The sequence below is a fragment of the Lagopus muta genome, chromosome 6, assembly GCF_023343835.1.
Source record: "Lagopus muta isolate bLagMut1 chromosome 6, bLagMut1 primary, whole genome shotgun sequence".
Taxonomy (NCBI): domain Eukaryota; kingdom Metazoa; phylum Chordata; class Aves; order Galliformes; family Phasianidae; genus Lagopus; species Lagopus muta.
This window is the reverse complement of record NC_064438.1, coordinates 13,080,784-13,099,986: the sequence shown is the minus strand read 5'-3', so window position 1 is coordinate 13,099,986 and position 19,203 is coordinate 13,080,784. Positions and strand designations below refer to the sequence as shown.

At 46.3% G+C, this 19,203-nt stretch overlaps 2 protein-coding genes across 5 annotated transcripts in view; one reads left to right on the top strand and one right to left on the bottom strand.

Annotated features, from left to right (window-relative positions):
• NAP1L4 (nucleosome assembly protein 1 like 4) overlaps nt 1-19,203 on the bottom strand; it is a 215,953-nt gene that overhangs the window by 152,331 nt on the left and 44,419 nt on the right. The gene's annotated exons all lie outside the window — the stretch shown is intronic.
• SLC22A18 (solute carrier family 22 member 18) overlaps nt 1-19,203 on the top strand; it is a 48,597-nt gene that overhangs the window by 27,303 nt on the left and 2,091 nt on the right. For 3 of the 4 annotated variants that reach the window (XM_048948649.1, XM_048948650.1, XM_048948651.1), the window contains 5 exons: nt 1,102-1,217; nt 1,719-1,814; nt 6,442-6,542; nt 14,370-14,471; nt 17,590-17,710. In XM_048948649.1, coding sequence (XP_048804606.1) covers nt 1,102-1,217; nt 1,719-1,814; nt 6,442-6,542; nt 14,370-14,471; nt 17,590-17,710 — 536 coding nt within the window. Of the gene's footprint in view, nt 1-1,101; nt 1,218-1,718; nt 1,815-6,441; nt 6,543-12,147; nt 12,478-14,369; nt 14,472-17,589; nt 17,711-19,203 lie in introns of those variants that run through there. The other variant, XM_048948652.1, reaches the window with a different exon arrangement.

Sequence of the window (19,203 nt, the reverse complement as noted above, 5' to 3'; positions counted from 1 at the left end):
CCTCCAAGTGAATGGAGGCATCTCCCTATCCACACATTGCTTTGCTAAGGGCCAAAGTGCAATGGTCATATCGTCTTGTCCCCTTTGTGACATTGGCCTATTTCAGCTGGGAATTTCCACCCCAAATCTGTACCCTGAAATAGGCTTTAAGCATACATTTTACAAAGAAATCCCCTTTAACTTTCAGGATCAACATGATAGGAATTACTGCTAATGAGCTGGTTTGCTTAGTGGGTAGTTGCTCTTGCTGTAAAACACAAAGGATAGTTTTTCTTCGGTTTTCAACTTGAGTTTCCTGAGATTCAGTCTTCCAGCCCTAGGCTTTGTTCCAGCTCTGTTTGCTGGTATTAAAGCCATCAGTCTAAAATCTTCCTATGAGCCTTTAAAGTCCAGGAGGAGTCACTTCCTAATCTCCTCTTTTAAGAGGATGGTGATAATTGAGGACTTCTTATTGACTCTGTTGACCTTTGCCTACTTTGTGTTTGGGTTTTATTAGATAACTTGCAATTGTTCTTTTTCATCATTATAACACTACTGTTAATAATTGTTAACTGGATCTACATCTAAGGATGTGGCCCACGTTGGTCAAAGAGCAAAAGTTTGGGCCTCTGATGGACAGATGAAATGTTGTTGATACGGTCTGGAGCACCTTCAGAGAAAAGAAAATGCATCAATCCCTGTGCTGCTTACTCACCTCCTCAGAAAGTTTTGTAAATCATGTTTGATATTTTTAGTGATTTCTTTTCAAGTGGTGATGTATCTCTGCTGTTTTCAGGTCTGCTTGTATGCTGGGCTGTATTCCACCATCTGTGATGGTCCTGAGCACTTCCTTCACTCCTGAACTTCATTTGATTTCACTGAGAAGTTGCAAGCAGTGAGATAATACTGAATGAAATTGGGATTAGATGGGTAATTAGATGGATCCTCACAGGTACTTCATCTGCATGTGCGATCTTTTATAGCCTTACATATTGCAGCTTCAAGGGAGTTGTTCCTCATCTAACACAGCCAATTGCTCTAGACTTTGCAGGATGGAGGAGCATCTGTCTTCTGTTTATTATGACTTCTTTCTTACCTGTATTATTTTTTTTCTTTTTGCAGCGTTTTTGTTCCCATGTATTTGGGGCTGGTGGGAAGTCTCATAAATACCGTTATATCAATAGTTTGGATCCCCTCTCCAGCTAAGCCAAAGTCAGAACAACGTAAGACAGAAGACAGTAAGTATTTAGTTATTTTATTAAATAGCACATGAATAGGGCAGCTGGAATGCTCTGATAAAGGGTTTGGGATTGTGTTTATGGACAGAAAGGTGCCCCTCTTTGCTCACAGTGCCTCATCCTCTTAATGCTTGTGAGAAAGTACTTCCCAGGAGAGGAGTTCGAGTCAGATGAGAAGGATTTAGGAATGCTGAGGATGCAGTCATCTAATTCATTTTGCATATGGACTGTCCACAGTTTCAACTCAGTTTTCTGAGCTCAAAGCTTTAACTGCCAAATTCAGTCCTACAGTAGAATTAACTCTTGCACTGTTATCTACACACTCATACCATTCCTATTAGGATTTGCCCTTCCCAGAAAGCATCACATGGAGAGCCATTGCCTGCTGTGTAGAACACTGTTATTACAAGCAACAAGTACTCACCATGATGGGGAGAGTTTCTTGTTCCCTACCTCTAACCTATTTATACATAACATTATTTGATATGTTATCTTCTGTAGGCAGTGTATTCAACGTCAGAGAAATCCTACGCGTGATGAAGTTTCCGGGAGTAATGGAAGTCTTCTTAGTCAAGGTCCTTTCTGGACTTCCCATAGGTAAATCTCACTCTTTACCATGGTTGCTGATGTATTTATAATAAGAAGACATACACTGGAGACTGGGCTAGTCTGAAGTTACTGAAACCACACTATGTGTAATCATGGAGAAGTGGGGATTTGGCTCGTACCTCAACACTTGTACTTCCAGATGCTCTCAGCTACACAGAGTCAAAAATCTGGAATTAATGTAAAACAGACCACTAGTCATAGGCTGCTTTTGTGACTTTTGGCATATCACTTAATTGCTCTCCCTGGTCCCATGGCTTTAAAAGGATAGTTATATTCTCTGTCATTTCTGTTTAGGCTGGAACCTCTTCAGAGCAGAGGCAAGTTGAATGTACCCTGTCAAAAACACTGATGTCCCTCTTGATTTTAGTTAATGATTTTAAGGGGAGGGAAGGATGCATAGCCTAACTTTTCCCCAACAATTTAAAGCTATAGCTGGACAAGATGTGGTCAGACGGGTTGTTAATTTCTGCTGTGCACAAGGGAGCCACTTGCTTTTATTTCTTCCTTTGCTTGATGGTGGTAGTGCTTGTTCTTCTCTGTGAATATTCCTCTGATTTTTCTCATGTCGTGGTCATAATGCACTGCTTCAAACATACCCCAAACCCACCCGTCCCCCTGCTCCTGTTGATTCATTCACAGTCTTGACATGTTCTATTGTGTAGCACAGACCCAATGCTCCGTTAGGTAGGTAGGTGGAATGGTTGCCCTAGATGATCATAGAGGTCGTTTCCAACCTTGATGATTCTAAGATTCTGTGATCAAGTTGTGGTTTGTAAACTGTAAATTCAATTTACAAATGAAGGTAGATTTGACTAAAGAGAGTGGCTGAATGAGATGGGGATGTCGTTTCTGGCCATGACCAGGTTCTTCTAACATCTTGCCAAGACTGACTGGAGCTGTAGAATAACATGAAAGGAAGAAAAGTGTTTCTGATTTTTTTCTTTTGTTTTAGTGCATACTTGGCATTGGCTGAGATCAATGATGCCAGCTGGTCCTGCTCCCACCGCTAGAGAGAGAACAGGCACCTCTATGGACGGGTGGCTTGCCCAAAGTGTGCATCTCTTAGATTCTTATGAAACCTTTAAAACCGTGTTTTAAATGTTTATAAAATGGCAGCATTTCATAGAACAAGATAGCCAAGTGATGTTTTAACAGGGTTTTCTTTTCCAATTCTGTCTCATTTCTCAGCTTAAAGCAGTATTCTCTTCCCTGTTTAAAAACACCATACTGAGACCACATCCATTTGTAATCTGCACTGTAATTTCCTGTGCACTGTCCTTTTTCCAACAGATGGGTGAGATGCACCCTGGATTAGTCATTGCTGCTGAAATACAGATGCCTCTTTGTTGCAGAAGACATTCTTCTTTTCCCATGCACAGCAAAAATGAACACCAGACCAAAATAAACATCTCCTGCCCCAACTGCAAGGGAACATGTAGGCAAAAAGGATGGAATGTAAGGCTGAGATTCATGGCAGGACATGGGCTACTTGCTACTGAAATGGGTGGGAATAACTCATGACGAGCAGGAATGAATTTACTGGAGGCATTCCTGCTACAAGCAGAACGGAATGCCTAGAAGTGATTACAATCCCAGGCACTTCTGTTCACAGGACTCTCTTCGGGTCGCTGACCCATAGGATTGCATCCAGAAGAGGATTTGGACATCCCTTCCTCCTTTGCAACTTATGGCTGGAGGCTGAGCTCCTACTGGTCTCATTCACCTTTCATCTCCCTTCTGCAACTGTGTAATTAATTAGACCAGCCAAATTACAGACTTCTCTTTATTTACCTTGTAAACAAGTGCGTGATATACACAGAGAAGAATCTCCTGTTCCATACAGATCTCATCGTTGTCCAAAATGAGTATGTTTGAGACAGAAAGAGCCTTCCCAAGAGGGCTGCAGGGTTGGGAACCTCCTCCCTGGTTTGCATCAAAACACAGGTGGCTCCATGCTCCTGCTGGAAGCTGAGCTGCCACGAAATGGAGGGGCAGTAGGGGTCTCCAGCATGGCTGATTTGCCTGCTCAATAACGTGAGTGTCATGGCCTTGCAGTAGATAGTAGACTGAAAGCCAAACATGAGGGCAGAAATGTCAAACAGCCCTTGGTGCTTGGAGATCACTAGGGCTTTGAAAATACTGATAATAGCTTCTTGTAGGAATCTATGGGCTTGAAAAAACCTGCTCCCTTCTCACAGTGGCTACCTCTGCAGACCACCCCCCACCCTGCTACTGAAACTTTGCCATATACAGCCTCCCAAAGCTGCTGCTTGCTGTCTCTTTGGTGCTCTTCCTCCCTTTTACTGCATCTTACAAAACGTTTTCCTGCCTCATGCTGCATGCCCATTATTATTTGCTGCTCGGTGCAAGGTTTTATGAAGGGTTCACTCCTGGTGCGGGCATCCCCAGGAAGGTGAAGTTCTGAGATCCTGTGAGTCGCTGAAAGAAGAGGGGACAAGGAGGGTCTGCTTTGCCCAGGCACTTGTATGGGCATAGGGTAGCTCCCATCTGAGGGATGTTTGCATCCTGAGGTAGCCATGAAACTGAAACATAGAATCATTAAGGATGGAAAAGACCACTAAGATCATCTAGTCCATCACCATACCACTAAACCATGTCCCTCAGTGCAATGTGCAATGCCTATGAAGGAGCACAGCTACCTCCCTGAGCAGAAAGAAATGAGCTCCTTTGCAGCACAAAGATCAAAACCTAAGCTGGGTGAAGGACTTCAAAAGAGCTTAGCTGCAAGAGCTGCAAGCAGCATGGCACTGGGAAGAGGCAGCAATGTAGGAAGGCTGAGTCCTGCCGGGTGGTAGCGCAGTGAGGCTGCTGGGTGAAAGGAGATGCACCCTGATCTGATCTCCCTGTGAGTAAAGCCAAGTGTGGTTTTTCTTTCATTTCTTCACGTGTGTCTTTTATAAACATCTGCAGCTCTGTTGTCTGTTTTGGATGTGAGGAGAAAACGCTGCTGTTTGCATGTTACCCTAACCTGGTTTGAGCTAGGAGGCGTTTCAAAGCAACAGGATAACAGCGGGCCCTCCCCGCAGAGTGCTGTGACTGAGCCAAAAATCTTCACAAGCATCAGGCATACCAGCACCTTCCCCAGACCAATGGGAAGCAGCAGGGTGAGGTGCTTTTCATTTTGCCCAGCACCAGCTGAGTGAGGAAAGGAGCCCCAGAAACCTGCTGGACATGGGACAGTTGGGCCAATCAGTTTGGGTGTGCATCCTTCCATCCAAAGGCAGATTTTGGGCAGGTCAGTTGAGGACACTGCAGAACTGACCATTTCCCCATCATCTCACCCACCCCTGAAGCCTTCAGTGTGAGTTTTATCTTTTGTAGAATTTCACTGAAAAAGTGCATTTCCTGTCCAAATGGGGCATATATGGAAAACAGGTTGCGTTTTCTGCCCGCAATGGGTGGATGTGGTTGTGCTTGGGGTGAATGAAACACACTGTAGTCAGCAATTGGAGATGGCTCTCCCCACACTTCCAGGAAATGCGGGTGAGAGCCTTCCTGTTCTGCGGGCTAGTGACTCACCTAGCCAGGCCACAGGCTGCTCTCAGTCCTCACTCCTTTCCTCCTGTGCTCTTCTGTCATTACGGAGAGGACTGCAGCTCCCAGCTCACCAGGTCTGTGCACCTCGGTGGGCCCTACAAAGCAGGGCAGGAGCAGACCCCTGCAGGTCATTGGCTCTTTCCTCCTCTCCCAGCAGCACTGGGATGCCGACACACACCGTCCAATTTCCTGCTGTCTGTCCACCTGAAATGTGTTGACAGAGGCAGCAGGTGCATACCGCAAGCCCATTCTTCAGTGAGCAATGTTTTGTCCCAACAGTGGGGATGGGTAGATGGCTGGACGAGGTGATCTTAGTGGTCTTTTCCAAATCTTACGATTCTATGAATGTTTTTGATTTGGTGGCAATTTGTGTATAATGGAGTACACATACACATCTCTATGTTTGTGTATATTAGGTGCCGTGGGAAATGCACACAATTGCATTTTTAGGTAAGACTGAGTGGGCATTTTCCCTAGCACCCTCCAGAAACTGCCTTAATAGACGAGCACACCTCATGCCTGCTGTTCCTGTCCGTACTTCCCCAATTGTTTCTGTTGACACCACTCTCAAGCCATGGGAGTTTTCACGTGGGGCTGAAATTGCTGCTGGGGTGTGCAGTGAAACCTTTTTGTTTAGTCTGATGTCACCGGCTTGTTTCCCAGGCAGCGTTCCCAATGGTGGAAAGCTAAAGTTAGGCAAAAGGGAGGAGGAATCCAATCAGATTATTCTATGGTTACAGTCTTGTCTGAACAAATGTTTTCTTGCTGCCTTAATACTTAGTCTGCCGTGGGTGATAAAAATATTTACTAGTTTATTATAAACAGCTGAACCTACAGCCTACATAGTCACATTATTTCAAGATGAAAGTAAAGGGGATAAAAAAGTGAACATTTAAAGACTAAATTGCTCTACTGGCTTTGAGTAGGATTCTGCTCCTATTTATATCCAGTGCCTATAAACCCAGGGAGAGCTCCTGACTCACGCTGGGAGCAGAGGTTGGGCCAGTGCCGTGCTGAGGGCATACTGAAGTGTATTTCTCATTAACCCTCCCTCTAGGTTTGTTCCTGGTTATGTTTTCCATCATCTCGATTGAGTTCTTTGGGTTGGAAGCAGTGGAGTCTGGATACCTGATGTCATATTTTGGTGTCCTTCAGATGGTAAGTGAAGTGCCATACTGCTGTCTGATGTGTACCTTGCCACATTTTTTACACATATTCTCTCAAATCCAGGCATAATATTGACACGCAGATCATAAATACACTCATAGCTCTGCTATGTGTAATTCAGCTTCAAAAAATTAAAGTGCCTCCAAATTTATTCTGTTCCTTGGAATGGAAAGCAAGTAAAGTGAGCAATGTCTTGGAGACCTTCTCCCCTTGTCACTTCTTGTGGATCTTTAAGCTTTGGAGCCAAGATTTCCAATGACTGGCATGTCATCCTGGTTCCTGCAACAAAACTTACATTGAAGCTAACAGGCCTCAATTACAAGGTTTTCAGTTCTGTAGGTTAGCTCATTTACATTTGCTTAGTAGCACCTGTGAATTTGTGTAGGTAGGTAGGTGCATTTACTGGCATTTTTGCAGATGCCCTCAGTGTAGAGGAAGGACTCGTTCCTTCTGTGGAGGACTGTGGGGAAACTAGTGCAGCAAGCTTGTACTTTCAAAAAAAAAAAAAAAAAAAAAAAAGATGGGCCATGGAACACAGTTAGGAGATTGGCAAAATGGACTAGAGTGAAAAATTAGCTGAATTATGTCATAGCACAACCAAAAATAATGGTGATAGTGCAGCCCAAAATAATGGTGCTGTGTTATTTGGAGAAAGAGGCTAATAATTCTGCAGGAAGAGCAACAGATGGCTATAACGGAAGGCAGGAATGCAAGGCAAGCAATATCCTGAAGAAGGGTGGTCTTGTTAGAATGCCTTGCTTTCCTGGGCAGTGCCGCAGAGTTCCTGTGTGATTCAGAAGATCTCCCCATCTGTGAAATAGCAATTTTAGTCCCTTGTGATCTGGATCTGGCATTGTATTGGTCTCACACCCTAGCAGAGCAGCCAATAGGCATGGTTGTGCATCCATGAGTGGGGTCAAACCTCTGGATCTGAGCAACCTTCTCTGTTGCTGCTCTGGGAGGGGGATGTTTGGTGGTCTGTGCCTCAGTCCCATGTGCGTCACACTTGCTGTCATTTGCATTGGGTAGGAAACCAGTTTTGCTGCTACAAGTGAGATGATCAGCAGCTGCTTCCCATAGCACACATCTGGCCCAAATATGAGGTCTCATGGAGGCCTGCTCTACATTAGTCTTCATGTGCCACCTCCTAGACCAGGATCTCTAGGATGCATTCAAGCCTTAGAGTTGTCCTCTGAAGTCTTTTTCCCCCTCTGAACGTAGAGAGCCCTTTAAGAACTCTTTACGTAGATATAGCAGTTTAATCTGATGGTTGGACTAGATGATCTTAAAGGTCTTTTCCAACCTTAGTGATTCTCTGATCCCTACGATATATGTCTGCATGAAAATCACATTGGGGATTTCTGCATGTTTATGTTGTTGTTGTTTCAAGCTGGGTATCACGGGTGATTATAGCAACAAAGGTGAAATGATCCTTGTGCAACCTGGAAGGGACAGCTTTGTGTTGATCGATAGAGCCAGAATGGTGCCGCTGGGTCTGGGATTTCTGTCTGTCTTCGTGCTGCTGTTTCCCAGCTTTGTTTGGTTGAAACTGCTGTAGATAAGGTTACCTGGCGTGCTGCGCCAATGAGCCCTACAAATGGACACGGCCCTGGAAGGCCGCCTTCACTTTTCTCCCTAGCAAGTAATCAGATGTCAGTGCAAGCCAGGGACTTGGCCCTTCCCACAGTTCCAGGAGTTGGGTTTCATCCCATAGTGCCAACCATACCCATAGCCACGCTATGTGATCCAGCAGTGCCTCCAGACTCAGGTGCAGTATCTGCCTTACTGGGGAGGCTTTGCCCCAGGTGTTTGGCACAAAAATTGGCTGCTGTCAGCCAGGCAGCTCACTTTCATCTTGGCATGCAGTTTCTGTCCATTCTGTTCAACAGCATGTGGCTCTGGACTTCAGAAATGCAGGAGTGAAGCAGTTGTAAGTTACAAAGAAAATTCACTTTTTTAGGGTGGTGCTTTGAGGTTTGTAGTCCAGGCATAGGTTTGTGTCCTGACTTTCTGATCGGGACTCTGGTTGGAACAGCCTGCCTCAAAGGCTGTGGCTGAGCTGATGTTTTAGGGGTGCTTTCTGCTACGACCACACTGGTGGGAGGTGCATGCAGGAGATGTACTGCAGTGACTCTGTCCCACCCCAGGGCTGCAGCCTCCATCGCTCCTCAGTTGGCCTTTCAGGTGTGTTTGTCTCTGTTGTGCAGCACACTGATACTGCAGGAGATAAAAATGCAGATTAGGGTGCAAGCAAATTCCACCCGACAAGGTGGGTGAATGTGATTAGTATCTGCTGACTGGCTTCCCCACTTCGCTTGCTAAATTATAGCTTTATTCATAACAAATATAATGTTCTTTTCAATGCATTTCATCAAGCAGATCCTCAGCTCTGATTTCTCATTCCTCAGTTTGCCCTTCTTTAGAATATTGCAGGAGGTTTTCTCCAGATTGCTCTGAGCCCCTTCTCATTTGCCCCCCTCCTCCTGCAGCTGGAAATGGGCCACATCTGAGGGCCTTTAAAGATAGGTGTGGCTGTTGGAGAAGTGAAAAGGGGAAATAAAGAGTGAGCTGCATCCTGTTTACACCAAACATCCCTGTGGACATTGAACACAGCACCCAGATCTGGTCTGCAGGGCAGGAGGGCATAGTCACAGCCTCCTGCTCTCAGCACATGCCACCAAGGGACTCAAAAGCTGCACAGGTTTCATAGAATCATAGTATCATTAAGATTGGGAAGACCACCAAGATCATCCAGTCCAATCCCAACCCATTCCCACCATTCCCATTGAGCCATGTCCCTAAGGGTCATATCTCCACGTTTTTTGAACGTCTCCAGGGACAGTGATTCCTGCTTTCCTCTCCTGCCCTGGGGGTGTTACACTCCAATTGCTTAACCTAATTTTTCAACTTCTCAGCCTCATTTAACCTACTGTAGTGAGAGGCAGCCAACGCATCGCCAGCATTTGAGTTTCTCACCCTTCAAGCCAGCTGCAGAGAGCCTAGAGAGCAGATGTGGAGTCACACTGAGTCAGCCTGTCTGCCTTCAGATAGGCAACCCAAGAACTTCGCCATGGGTATCCCAAGGTCCTTGTTGTGTAGGGGAATCAGCACAGAAGCAGTTGCCCTTTGGAAGGTGAGGGCTTTGTCTCCTGTGCAGATGGAGGACATCTGTGAGCATCTCACTTCCAAAAGGTGGTCTGGGGGACCTGAGTGGCCCAAGCTTATGCATCTATTTAACGATTACCTGGGAGAAACCATCAGCTGCACCTATTTGCAGTTAGGCAAAGAGCATCTTCTGATAGCAGAGGATATGGGGCAGGCTGGGAGCAGCCCGGGGAAGGGAAGGTTGGATGGTGCTGGAGAAGCAGAAAGCAGAGAGGGTGAATCACACTCTGCACCCCAACAGCGTGTAGCTGGCTGTGGGCAGGAGGAGATTTCTCATGGGAAATAATGAAATGAAGATGGAAGGTAGGGAGTAGGAGGAGTGCAGTGCCTTGCTCTGCAGAAATCCCCTTTGCTTGTGGTATGTTTGAAGCAGTTTTGTCTGTTCACCAGAGGGTCTCCAGTGAGAGGTCTGAGAGCCCATCAGGGATGAAGTGCCTTTTGTCCTCCAGAGCTGTGATCCCAGGGCCTGTGTGGACAAAATCTCCCTCTTATTGAGTGCCTAGGAGGAGTGTGGGATGTCATTCATTTTTCTTCCAGAGAACGATTAATTTCATAATCACGTAACATTTAAAATAACTGCATAATAGCCAGAAGTCGACCTAAGCTCCATCTTTTCTTGGAGTTGGGAACGCAATGGCATGGAGGACTTCCAGATGTAGTACTTGTGTTTGGGAAAAGCTGCCAGAGGATTAGGCAAGGGGAATACCTGCAGTCCCTGGTTAGAATATGAAGTCACATCTGATGCTCAGATTTCCAGGCATGGACAGGAGGAACTTTCCTGTAAGGATTTTTTTTTTTTCGTAAAGCACACAAAACAAAAACTGAAGGTGGGACAAAGGGGTAGGTGTTTATTACCCTGAGGACCGAGAAATCATAAGACATCTGTTCTGTTTACTGAGCTTAATAGGCATTGTTGTACAAACCCCACCTCCAGCCATGCAGCTTCTGGAGGGACAAGTTTGTACCAAGCGATTCTGGAAAGATGAGAGAGATTCCTGGAGGAGAGATTTACATTGCCTATCGTCTTATCACCAGCCTGTCCCTCTTGCTTTTTTATTTCTCTCTGCAGCAAGAGGGATGATTAAAGAGCTAGGGATTTAATTACAGCCAGATTCGCCTGGGGGGAAAACCCACTCGGTGAAAGGACCTTGCAACAACAAACAGAAAGTTCTCCAGTTTCCTTGCTTTGAAGGATTTAGATGTGTGCAGGGGGGTGGAGGTGGGGAGAAGGCAGGCGATTAGGCTGCAGTTTGCAAAACACACGCTGCCTCTGCCCTGTGAGGCCAAGTGCTGGCTCAGCAGTTCGGCCCTCCCCATCTACTCTCCTTGCAGCCCAAACACCTTCAGTTCTTGTAAGGCGTGAATGACTTCTCATGTTCTTTCTGGCGTTGCAGTCTCCATAAAATAACTTCCTCCTTCTTCCACCCAGACCAGCACATGGTTTTGTAACCCTTTCAGCCCAGCAGGACCGGTCCCCGCTGTTTGGTGCCCACTCGTGTCTTCCCCAACCTGTACCCAGCTGTGGTTCTGCCATCCAGCACCACTTTGGCCCTGGGAACTTCTAGGCTGGAAATAGAGGTCTTGTTGCTGGTCTCTGCCCTCTGCTTTTTTCAGTGAGTGCTTCGGAAAGAGTCTGTAGGAACAGTCTCCTGTCCCTTGACAAGAGGTGAAAGTGGAGGACCAGCCAGACATCTGCTGGGCTTGACGGGACAAGGGGAAATGGTTTCAAACTAAAAGAGGAAAGATTTAGACTGGATGTAAGGAAGAAGTTTTTAACAATAAGGGCAGTGAGATACTGGCAACCACTGGTTGCCCAGAGAAATAGTGGATGTCCCATCCCTGGGGACATGCAAACTCAGGCTGGAGAGGGCTCTGAGCACCTGATCTAGTGTAGGTGTCCCTGTTAATTGCAGAGGAGTTTGACTAGATAGTTTGTAGGGTCCCTCCCTATTCAAATGATTTTATGATTCTATGGACTTAAATTTTTTCTACATAACTACCTGGGGATGAATGCTGGTCCCATGCAGCAGGGAAACTGCTCTGCTGAAAGGTCTGTCAAAAACTAACACCTCAAACTTTCAAACAGCAAAAACCTCCTCCACTCTGTAAGGGACTGAGGAGAGTTGTTGCTGATATCAGCACGTTGGCTCTCCCAGGTGAAGAGGAGCTCTATTGGATGAGGTGATAGCAGAGGTAGTTTTCTACATGAGCATCTGACCTAGTCTAGTGGAAGGAATCACTAGGGCTAAGCCAGCAGAAGGACAAGGAGATTTGGCTGTTCTGCATTCATCAGGAGAACTTATTTGCCTTGACAGAAGGAGAAGGGGAAAAAATGTGTTGGTTTTTCCTGCGACATGTGTACACAGCCATGGGCAGTGCCTGTTATTTCACTTGCAAACAATTTCCTCTCCTTTTTGTTTATTGATGACAGAACACATTCCAGCCAGGTACACCATCTCTGCCCGGCACTTCAAAGGAGGTCAGGTTACAAAGCAAGCACCATCCCTGCGATTAACTGCAGCAAGGACAGCCTGTGGGAGCCCAAGTGGAGGCTGCAAGCAAGGAAAAAACCCAGAACTCTCACCAGCATCCCCACGTTTCTAGGTTTTTCTTCCTCTTCTTCTTTCTCTACAGATTTAGGGAGCTTATTTGGTTGGACTAGGTGATCTTAGTGATCTTTTCCAACCCTGATTCCATGATTCTGTAATTCTATACATGGCTCAGGAAAGATCTCTGCTGGAGGTGATGGGTTTTCAGATCTCATTTCTGGCTGGAAACGTTTCCTGAGTGCCCAGCAACCAGTACTATTTCCAGCATCTAAATTCAGATGCAGGTAAATAGAGTCCAAAGTGTGATGGGTCTTTGTGGCTTATGGATACATTGGCAGTATAACCACACTGGGAATGGGCAGCAAAAGCTGAGGGGGCCCAGTAAGCATTCGGGAGGCTGGGGTCCATATTGCCCAAGGATGGTTGTGTGGCCTGGAACAGAAAGCAAGTGACGTGGGCTGATGCATGCCGCTCCCATGGTGATCCGAATAGGCTTCCCTTGATGATATACTCCATGACTCAAGGACGGGCAGGGCCCAGGCTGCACCTCATGGTGAATCCCAGTTAAATGTACCGTTCAAGCCCAGGCAAATTGAGAAACCTTCCCTCTGGAGGTGCAGCAGAGCCAAGCCACGTTTGGGTGATGCCACCGCCAAGCGGAGTCACGCTGAGGGCGGGCTGTGCCCCATCCTGTGACTTGGCGTAGCCTGGGCAGGAGGGACCGAGAGGCTGCAAGATGTTAATGATGCTGCTTCTTTTGTGAGTTCTCAGCTTAATGAAGCGTGACTCAGCACCTCCTCCACCCACCTGAATCGAGTAGGAGCCACCAGGGCTGGCCTACTCTTCCTCCCACCTGGCCCATGTCCATGGCAGGGTATGCGTCCTGCATGAATCAGGTCACCCCATCCATGTCCCAACCTCACAATGTACAGTCCCCAAGCATACCAGGTGGGTGGCACAGCCTGGGAAAGCCATGTGGGACTCGTGCCACTGTCACACACATAAGCTGAGCTCCTCAGCCCTGCCCAAGGGTGGGACAGGGAACAGCAGGAAAAGCATGTTCTGGGAACCCAAATTTCTGCATGGCAGATGTGTCCCCGTGTCAAAATTTGCTTGTGTTCTGAGGGAAAACTAAGGGGTTCGTTGTGAGATTTTTCATTAAGTTGTAGCTTGTGGAAGAAATATTCAAATGGTACCTATTGCTCTTTAAGTCAACTTTATTATATTTTCACCCTGTTGCTATTTGCTTTTTACCATTTGTTCTTGTTTTAGTATTTATACTCTGTTTTCTTTTTTCTTCCGGACAGTTAGCCATAAATTAACATTTCTTTTTAATAGCTTCCTTCCTTATTTATTTTGCACCAGTTTCCCTTTGGTGGATTTTGGGTTCCTCCCTTAGGATTAACACAGTAAGGCTGAGTGTGGCATAGTAGTGGTCCAAGTCAAATCTGAGCACCAAGTTTTTCTTTAGGCTGCTCTCCAAAGCTATGTAAAAGACAAATACTCCTTGGGATTTACATTTTTACTCCTCCTTTCCACCCCCTCTCCCCTGGTTTTTGCTTAAAATCTGCAAAACCAGTTCCCCATCTCTTGTGCCTGCCTGCACTGCTGCGTCTGGATATTAGCATCTCTGTCATTCTTGTTTCCTGTATAAAATGATGAACTGCTCAATTTGTGTAGTTACAGTGTAAAATAATGGCAAGAGAAGGTCCAGGAGAGGAGGTGTTCTCCTCTGCATACAGTAGTGTGGTTCTGCTTTGGAAGATCTCACCAAGTGATTTCACAAGGAAAATCTCAAATTAAAAAATTCAGTTTTATCAACAGATGCCTTTAAGTAGTTTCAGTCAACACTGTTGATTGAGAAGTGACAAAAAGCTCATGCAAGCATCACTCAATAGAGAGATCATCATCTGACTTATCACTAAGATATAAAACGCTCAAAATCATGGTAAATGTCTTCAAGTCATTAAATGCAACAGTAAGGTCCCTTTTTCTCTTCCCAGGAAAGCAAGGAAACAATGCATTTTCTCTTTTTTATTTGCACTCTTAGCTTGTTTCCATCAATATAAGCAGGACTGACGCTGCCTATGTGCTTCTTCCTCAGGTTGTCCAAGGCCTAGTGATTGGAAAACTCACAAGCCGTTTCACGGAGCAGACCCTGCTCAACCTTAGCGTCTTCGTCTTCGCCGGCGTGGGGCTGGGCATGGTAAGATTTGCTGAGAAGTCATCCAAGGGGCATTTCTCCATCATGGTTTGCAGGTGGGCAAAGAGCCTACTTGTCACTGGCAGTGCCACCATGGCTTTGCCAAGCTGTGCTTGGGGGGAGCCGGCCGAGCTGGGCCTCTGCAAACACACAGCGTTCGACGACGATAAGGAGCTGTGTGAGTAATAGCTGCAGGGATTACAGAGCAATAATCCCGCACAGAAACCCATGCATCCGTCCTGAGTCACTGGATTTGCACAGAGGTCCTGCCTTCCGTCCTCGAGTGGCCCCACTTCCTGAACTGCCCAGAAAGTAAATGCAGATTATGGGGAGGAAAACCACTGCGGTTGTGCTATACCCTGAGACAGCTGAGGATGTTGTCTCATCTTTTTGGCTTTGTTTTACTAATTCCTCCAAGCTTAGAGCTTTTGGGGAAGTAGATAGCAAGGAAATAGCTTAGCTCCTCTGTTTTGGTGTTACCCATCGCTGTTTGTGTTTGGATGGGTGAGAAGCAGCCTGAGAAGTCAACTGGGAAATCCCGTTGACAGGGGCAGCTCTACCAGCAACACTGCGGCAACCAACAATGCTGCCCAAGGGATGGGATGATCTGGGAAGAGTAATTCCCATTTTCTACCACAGAGCCAGTGGTGGAGGGACACATGAAGCCAATGTGGCTGTGTAGAAAAGGGAAAGCAGGGAAGGGAAGTTGTTGGTTTGAGAGCTGACAATTACACCATGCCTGGAGGACTGTGGACATCCTGACAGCACGGCCTGAGGACAGGGGTCAGCAATGACATCCCATGAGAGCTATTCATAGGCAGATGCAGCTGCTGGCCCCACTGAGCAAAGAGTCCTTATAAAGGATGTGACGGAAGTCCTTTGCTTTGTCCTAAGGCATGGTTATGCCCCATCCTCCCTCCCTCCTGCCCTCTGGTTCCCAGGCACTGGCTTTTGAGCCCAGCTGCTGAAACTGCAGGATCTGCCTTCCCTGCCTTGGCAATTCTCCCAGATCTGCACTGGTGGAGAAGGCTGATTTCTGCTCAGCTGAGGGTGGGTGGCCAGTAGTACAGTTCACCTGACCCAATCCTCCTAAGGCAGCGAGAAGATATTTCCCAAGACATTCAGCCCTGGGTCTGCTCTTTCTGGCAGTTTCCTTCAATCTCCAGCCCGTGAGGACGCTCTTAGAAGGAGGGGGATCATCACTGCCTTTTTTTTTTTCCTACCACTGCTGTGTTGTCCTGCAATGACATTTGCCCTAACTAGGACTTACTCTCTCCCTGTCTGGATGTTTATGTACCAAATACCCGCTTCTCTGCCTTTGTTCTCCAGTTCCCTAAGCAGGAATTCCTAGTTCTTAAGCAAAACATAGGTAAAGTGCCCCTCCAAGGAGAGAAACCTTGCCATGTACGAGTCCGGAGGGGAACTAGAAATAAACCTCGCTATTTCCAAGTCATTAGTTAGCGATGGCTCTGGGCTGCTCCATCTTCTGTAGCCAAGAGGCACAGACCAGATTTTATGAGCAAGAACCCCAGAGAATGAAAGTTCTGGCTTGGCCAGTGACTGAGTTGTTTTCCAGCCACAATAACACACCTTGAGACGCGGGTGAGGGCAGAGACTTGCAAGGAAGCAGGAGTTTCCTTTTCATGCCCCAGAGAAATCTATTTATTTGACCAGCAGGGCTGAGAGCCGCTCCAGCTCCGCCGCTGAGGGATCCTCACCACTTTTGTTTTAAGTATTAAACAGCTGGAGGGATGTCTTCACTAAGAATATGTGCAATAACAAAATCATTACTCTCCCTAATTATGCTCGCTAATGTGCGCCTTATGGCCGGAAGACCTATTCCAGATTACTGAATTTGATGAATTTATTAGTAAGGAAGCAGAAGAACAGGATTAGAAATCCCAAAGGTATGGTATTACATAATGCTCCAGGTTCATTTATTTTGACAAGCTTAGTTTGGTTTTAATTACTTATGATAATGAACTGAAATGCCTTCTCTAGGCTGTTTTGTATAAGTAATGGAGGCTTCCTGAAGTACACTGCATGCATCTGCTGCAGAACGTCTCCTTAGGACTTGGACAAGAGACAGAGTCCTGGGGGAGGGCGCGGGGATGTCACTAATTCCCAGACACTAAAAATACCCATGGCAGTGCTGAAGAATATACTGCCAGATTACAGGGCAGGGGCTGCTCCTTGTGCTGCATCCTTAGAATGATTCCCAGCACACAAATGGTGGAAAAAATATTGGAAAGGAAGGAAAAAAAGAAGGGAAAAGAAATAGGCAAAAAATGAGAGAATGCAAAGGAAAAAAAAACAGGGAAAGCAAAGAAATCCAGGGAAAACCGTAGAAAACAAGGGAAGACCATGGTGAACGGGGAAAAGCAAGGGTAAACAGTTTGATACAAGGGAAAAGAGAGGAAAACAAGGAAAAACAGTGGAGAAAGAAGAGAAAATGGGAAAACAAGAGCAAACAGGTTAAAACAGTGGAAAATAGGAGAAAACGGTGGTAAACAATGAAAATAAAACTAATACAACAGAAAACAGGAGAAAACAGCAGAAAAGAAGGAAAAAATGGAAAAACAATGGAATGCAAAGAAAAATCAGGGAAAGCAAAGAAATACAAGAGAAAACAAGGAAAGATCATGTAATACAAGGGTAGAGAGTTAGATACAAGGGAAAAGGGGGGGAAAGCAAGGGAAAACAGTGGAAAAAAAGAAAGGAAAATGGGAAAATGAGCAAACAGTTGAAAATAGTGAAAAATAGGGGAAAATAGGGGAAAACAATGGAAAATAGGAAACGAAGAAAAGGAAAAACATGGATAAACAGGTGAAAACAATGGTGAAGAGTTGAAAACAAGGGAAGATAAGTGAAAACCAAAGAAAACAAGGGAAATGTGATAAAAAAGTGGGAATCAAAGGAAAATGTGGGGAAAGCGCTAGAAGAAAAAGGATGGAAGACCTTGAGATGGCCAAAATGGAACCATCACAAATCAGTTGTGTCTCCCACAATTTACCTAAAAGTCATAGATTTGACTTAAGATAGTTTTCTGTATTGCTTCTTGCTGCAAAGCTGCTCTCTGTGCTCTCTAATGATCCATGTTCCACTGTGTCTTGTCACTTAGGCCCTGATGAAGACCATATGGCATTACTGCATCATCGTGGTGCCGCTGGTGTTTGCCTTTAATGTGCAAGGCACCATCACTGACAGCATTCTCACCAAGGCCGTGCCCTCCTCTGACACCGGTAAGGCTCATCACAATCATCAAACTTGTCTTTTTCCCTTCTTTGGGTCCACCAGGTAGTGGTGTTTGAACAGTGCTGAGTATGTGTCTTGCTCCCAGGCCACCAGGCACTGGGCACCTTCAGCACCATTTGGCCTGCACAAGGTGAGGTCCCCAACCCAATAGGCATTGCTCTTCGTGAGCAGTTCCCTCACAAAGCAGACACTGAGTCCAGTGCCATCATCCCTAACTCAGCACCAAGCCATCTGCTTTACCTCTCTCCCCTTTGGCCATGTTTCTGTGAACAGTCACTGTATTTCTCTGTACGCTGGGGCACAAATCTTCACACATGCAGTATTTCTTCAGTCGACGAAGATACTTCCATGCTTCAGGATCGTACTGAGAATCAGATTTAGAGTCCATTAATGAAGTTTATAAAGCACTTTGGAGATGCTTCTGGATGAAGAGCTTTTCTAAATGTCACTCCAGAAGTTTATTTGTAGAATTGAAGATTGCCTCTGCTTGTCCTTCATGGCAGGGGAGTTGGGCTAGATGACTTTTAAAGGTCCCTTTCACCTCAAATGATTCTATGGTTTTGTTATGAATGCTGGGATCCCACAGCGTTAAGGGACAGCGCTTCCACCTGAGAGAAGCCCTGGGTCTGCATGGAGGCAAGGGATGGGGTGTGCTGGGAGCAAATCTGCTGCTTCATGGCTTGGAGCAGCACTCATCAGGGAGGGGGAATGTTGGAGGAAAGGCACCAAGGGGCTCTAGGGCATGAAGCAAGGCTGGAACTCATCCAGATTCTGCTCAAAGGGGCTTTGTGAGGAAAAATGGAGCATTGCTCGGCTGTTAAAGCCAGCCTAGAGGCAAAATTCAGTCAGAGAGGAAAATGGGCTTAGTTGCCTCACCCTGGTCCTCGCTTGCGTATGTTGTTACAACAGGATGGGATGGACGCAGATGGGCGGGATGGAGACAGCCCATGGGGTGGCAGGAGGACATTTTGGGACACTGGGAGGGTATGGGATCTATTGTGCCCATCCATCCCAGGCTGATGCTGTGCCACGTGCTCCTGGATCAAAACCAGGTATGATGAGGAGGGGCACAGCTGGCATGGAGGATGGCAGCATTGGAGGAAAACCATCTTCATTGGTCCTTCCTGCCCCTTATCCTTACGACATGCTTCCTCCTCTCGGTGTTCCCCAAGGAGGAGGCTCTGTTCCCAAGCAGGACAGGAATGTCTGACACAGCAGAGCTGTGGCCCTGCAATCTGCCTCCCTGCAGCAGCTATGGCGTGGGTGTCCCTGGGGGCAATGCCGCCATGCAATGACGCTCCAGCACAGGGGTACTGCTCCAAAGGGACGGCAGTTAAAGCTCCTTCCTCTGCCAACCCAAAACTGGCTCTGCAGAGGACCCATTTAAGGCCACTCCTACAGAGGCTAATGAATTCCACAGAAGGAAACAGAGTGAAAATGATTTCATTCGTTTCCCTTTGATATTTTTTTTCCCTCCCCA